Here is a 5148-nt window from a genome sequence, read left to right on the forward strand (position 1 = left end):
AAACATTTCTGCACAAACTTCTACTATGTTTCATCAATTATATCATGACGCTCTTAAGTTGGAGAACACCAACCAGCGGTAAGTATGGAAGTCTAGCGTCTACAGTGACATGTAAAACTTTGTTTAGATTTACTTATTAAATTGTAAATAGGACTTGAAAACAGGAAAACTAGTAGTTGCAGAAACCTTCCATAGGGGTGTCGGAACATAGGGGTGCTGAAACATAGTGTCGTGGGAATATAGAGGTGTTGGAATATAGGGTGTCAGAACATAGGGGTGTCGGAATACAGGGGTGTCGGAACATAGGGCGGTCACTATTTTGGTTCATTTAACGTATTATGCAGGTCATTTGTTGACAGTTTGACTGGATGTATGGGAGTTAGTCAAAATATGAGAGTTCGAAAGTTGAAAATGCCATATACGAATCCAAAATGGAAGTTACAAATCCAAAATGCTATATACACGAATCCAACAAGGGAGTTCGAATTTTGACCTTGATTACGCGCCATAATGTTGTTAAAGGAACTATCACGCGCAATTTGTTGTGAGGTACCCGACATCACATATCACATAGTCAGAATTACTTATTTAAGATTAATATACTGTTTCCGTTCATGTTTAGCAATGTAATGTTGGTATCAGACAGGTTTCAATTTGTCCGTCTTTGTGCTCTTCTCAGTATACCCAATTCTCCAACTTTCCATATTTGTCCCCACTCGGTTGGTTATGATCTTCTATGACACATCGGCAAGATCTCCTCCTTGGCCATCTTGTGACAATTTATTTTCAGTTTAAGGTACTTTCCATATGTCAGTTAATTATCAATCTGGTCAATTCGAATAGCTAACTTCATGAATATTTACATTTTCCTAATACTTTCTCGACGTTCCCAACCACTTACGTATATATTTCTTGAATTTCAGAAAGTATGATGGCAGAGCCTCCTTCATTTAAGCTGTCTGTGATTCTAAGGGCAAGCTTACTGGTGGTGTTGGGCGTTTTTCTTGGCATATACGTTACGTTTACGGTAAATTCAATCTTTGACGCTTAAAAATGCAGTTCTGTGTAAATACACATGAAAATGAATATATATTGCCTGTCGAATTCCCATACCACCCACTTATACTTAATCAATATACATACATCTAGATATATAGATACATAGATGCATATATATATATATATATATATATATATATATATATATATATATATATATATATATATATATACATATATATATAACACAAATTACTTCAAGTACAAAGTACAATCTGTTACTTAAGTTCTTAAGTTTACTTAAGTAATTTGTATTATTATTTATAACGCTCTGCTTGCCGAATCGAGCACTGTAATTTCCTACAAGGACATCTCAACCTCCATCAGTATTCTTAAATGGACTTCTTAAAATCATTGGAATACCGAAAAGGCTGCAGGCATTGACATTATTCACTAAAAGGAACAGCCTTTATTGGACAATGTGGTCTGAATGTCCTTTGAATACTTATGCATTGTCCGTGACTAGTACAAAATGTACGGACTACAGAAAGTGTACTGGCCTCGAACGAAATATTATCATTTATTTTTAATTCATAAGCTCATTTCGTCAGATAGAAGTGTGAGAAGACCTTTATCAGCGCTCGTTAATTCCAACTGATCATCTTGGAGACCGTGTTATATCATTTGTTTCCCCTTTCGTTAGGGGAACTCTGCATACATTGGATTAAAGAATGACAAAGGGCAAACTTTGGCGAATGTACACGTAGAGGAAGAATCAGCTACCGTAAGCCAAAGCAGTTCTCCATGCTGAAAGTGAAAATAATAAGGTTCACCGTCAGCAATATGACGTCAAATTTCCTTACAACGCCTACAACCGTTTTTGCACGGGATGGAATGCGATCATTGAAGAGTATGAATGGTCCTACAAACATTTGAGACAAGAATCCACTTATTCTGGAATATACAAATCTCTGTCAGTTGGTCCAGAGTCGTTTACTCCAATATCAGTGTCAAAATCTAGGTAAGTGGTTTAATCAGACAGAAAGACAGAGACAGAGAGACAGACTAGAACACAAGTCGACATACAGACAGCTAGGCAGAGACAGACAGACAATCAAACAAACAAGAGGCAGACAATAGACTGACAGACAGAAAAGCAAGCAGACGCAGACAGAAAACAGACAGAGACCAGTAGACCTACTTAAAGACAGAGCCAGGGTGAGACATGTGCAGAGACAGAGGGACAGACATGGCCACGGACATAGACAGATATAGTGACATTGTAGACAGAATTACAGAAATAAAATGATACAGACAGAGAGAAAGGTAAAAAAAGGGAAATAAATAGAGACAGAGATAAGACATTGAGCGAAAGATACAGGTAAGGAGATATACAGAGACTGATCAGACAGGCACAATGAGAGGGAAAAGACAGAAACCACTACTTTTATTAGTATATATCTTGTTTTTTGGCCGCTTCATGATCAGTCGCATTATTTAATTTCACCATTCTCATATCTCTTTTTGTCTGAAGGGTTTATCTTCAAGATCAAACATCAACTTATCGGAAAGGTGACTTTATACAGGTCATAATAGAGGCTAAAGATGAGCATGGTAACCCACGTCTAAGGGGAGGTGACTTTCTTGTGGGAGTAATGTGGAATGAGAAGTTACAAAAATATACTGCTGGTAGATCTGTTGATTACGGCAATGGCACGTATAGTATGTTTTTCTACGCGGCATGGAAGGGAGCTGCATCAATAAATGTAACACTTTCCGTCCCGCGTGAAGCTATTCTGTTTTATGAGCAAATGAAGTACAAAGATCACCGGATTCTTTGGTCTGTTAAGTTTACTGATGGAAGTATCACCGAAAACAGTAACTGCACCATATCGAATGAAGGAACATGGGATAACAAGTGTAGTTTTGAAAATCATCGGTCTATGGGAAAGACGGCGATCATCTGTGACAAACCAAAGACTTTGAACTGTCAAACCTTGAATAGCACGAGTCAAAACCTAACTGCCATGGCTACCCTTGCAAACGATGCCGTCGCAGGGCTGAGCTACCTTTTTGAAAGGTAAGTAGTGATTGTGAGAGAGAGGATTAATGTGAAGATAACTGGCTGGCATATAGTAAAGCTTTATGCAAAACAGCAAACCATTATAACCCTTCGTCAAATATTAATAAGAATGTACATTTGATCTCCACGTCTTATTTCTTGGTCTGTTGCTTGCTTGTCTAACCTTGGCTTAAAAAATGAATTGTTGTTTGAGAACATTACTTGTCATAATCATTCTTTCAAGAGAAAACGCTCAAAACCCGTGTACTGCTTTATTGTTCTTGTCTACAGTTGTCTACCCGGATTCTACTCCAATCGTTACAGATTTTTTCTAAAAAGTCCTGAATTCTCTCTATTCCAATCCAAAATCTTACATTTCAAAGCCTAAATAGTTCCTTTTGTTGAAGAATTGTGTCATAAGACATACTTTTTTCGAGGTTTCTACCTTGATTATCCTGTGATTATTTCAAACCTAACACGGAAAAAGTGGACGTGGTAAAAATGCATGTCAATGATAATTAGACGATAAAAAATCATAAATATCAGTTTGCGTTACCTAGTGATAAATGAAAATTATCTTGATTATTATTATTATTTTTATTGTTATTTGTTTAAATTATGCGTGAAAGTCAGATGGGGTAAGTTTAAAATGACTTTATGATTTCAAGTTCTACACAAGGCCTTAGGAAGTTTGTTACCCTAGCTGAACTGAACTTTCCAATTTTCCCAACCTGTTCACTCAATAACGAAACTGTTTTCTCTCAGGAGTTTCAAAGGTGCAAGATTCCTAGCGAGTCCCATCAAGGTGAATATAAAGGGTATGTACGATAAAGCTTTACATTTCTGAATATAGAAACTGCTTTTCCTTCGTTACAGAATTCCTGAACTTTCGACAGCAAGTTCACAGTGATTCCTTAAAACAATAAATTGTCTCTAACAAATGAATGATTTCATATCTAACGTATGTACAAAACCAAAAGTATTATTTAAATCAAAACTAATAAAGATCTCCGATACAAACTACTTACCTGCATATAAGTCATCATGTGATGCCAAGGTTACATCACAGAATTCACATAGTCCAACAGAAAACGGTCTAAACAACGTATCTTTCCCATTTTCTCATAACACATTGACCTAAGCTTTGATTAACGTTGCCCCTACACTTGTATTTTATATCTCTGTAGATGACGTCACTAAAATGAACCTGCCAAAGTGTGGTCCTGATCTTCCCGTTTCCATGACAAGTGGTTATTGGACCAACAATCACAGTTTTATTCCCATGATGTGCCAGAGCCAAGAATGGACAGCCGCACAAAGATTTCAATGTTCATCACCCAAATGGTTTTTCTTCGTCGGTGACTCCACTATATTGCAAATACGACGTCGTTTTGCCGATGTGGAGATCATTCCTGAGAAACCTAAAATTACCTGTAGTTACGTAGCACTAAGGGGGGGACTCCCGTGCAGTATGTAGATGACCTTATTTTTGAAAGTGACTTCATCGACATGATCAACAAGTCCGTTTGTAGATCCTATACACCAGTGGTCATGTTTAATTTCTGCTTTCATTATGCTTCGTGGTCAGTGAGGGCCTACCTTGACAGAGTTTACCAAACCAAATTATCCGTTTTGAGACTTTTCCAAAGGTGTCCAAAGGCTATCGTTATTATTAAGCTGGCTCATCCTCGAGATAATATCGATGTATCACAAAGTGTCCACAGTGGAAATTATATGTACTATGATATGAATAGAATGCTACGCAGAGTCTTCGGTGGTATTGGTGTGAACTTTCTTGATGTTTGGGACATGGTTCTTTCCCATCCTAACAAAAATGAAGTTCATGTGAGACCTGCCATTATCACCCAGATAATAGATATGATGTTCTCCTACATTTGCCCAAATATGGTAGAAGCTTAGTAGAGCGTTGGCATGACGGTGATCGGTCCCTTTGATAGTTCAAACATTTCAAATTAAAATTATGGGGCTCAGCCTCGGTGTCTCATCAGGGCTTTTAAGATTAGAAATTTTATTTCCGTCTGAGAATGCACAGTCAACGCATACATGGTCATTGATACTATTAATTC

The 5148-nt window shown here is 37.3% G+C and overlaps 1 protein-coding gene across 1 annotated transcript; it reads left to right on the forward strand.

The window, feature by feature from the left end:
• The first annotated feature begins 922 nt into the window (after positions 1–922).
• LOC139149391 (NXPE family member 1-like) lies at positions 923–4538 on the forward strand. Its single transcript, XM_070721128.1, has 5 exons — positions 923–1027; positions 1703–2020; positions 2534–3079; positions 3827–3879; positions 4249–4538. The coding sequence occupies exons 3-5, from the start codon at positions 2655–2657 to the stop codon at positions 4536–4538; spliced, it is 768 nt and encodes a 255-aa protein (XP_070577229.1). The 5' UTR covers positions 923–1027; positions 1703–2020; positions 2534–2654.
• The last annotated feature ends 610 nt before the right edge of the window (positions 4539–5148 follow it).

Source organism: Ptychodera flava, chromosome 2 (assembly GCF_041260155.1).
Source record: "Ptychodera flava strain L36383 chromosome 2, AS_Pfla_20210202, whole genome shotgun sequence".
Taxonomy (NCBI): domain Eukaryota; kingdom Metazoa; phylum Hemichordata; class Enteropneusta; family Ptychoderidae; genus Ptychodera; species Ptychodera flava.

Bases quoted from the DNA above. Each gene is read 5' to 3' on its own strand.
- LOC139149391 (XM_070721128.1), top strand. From the start codon at position 2,655: ATGTGGAATGAGAAGTTACAAAAATATACTGCTGGTAGATCTGTTGAT. The intron at 3,080-3,826 runs GTAAGTAGTGAT...GTTTTCTCTCAG, and splicing joins CTGAGCTACCTTTTTGAAAG to GAGTTTCAAAGGTGCAAGAT. The intron at 3,880-4,248 runs GTATGTACGATA...ATATCTCTGTAG, and splicing joins CATCAAGGTGAATATAAAGG to ATGACGTCACTAAAATGAAC.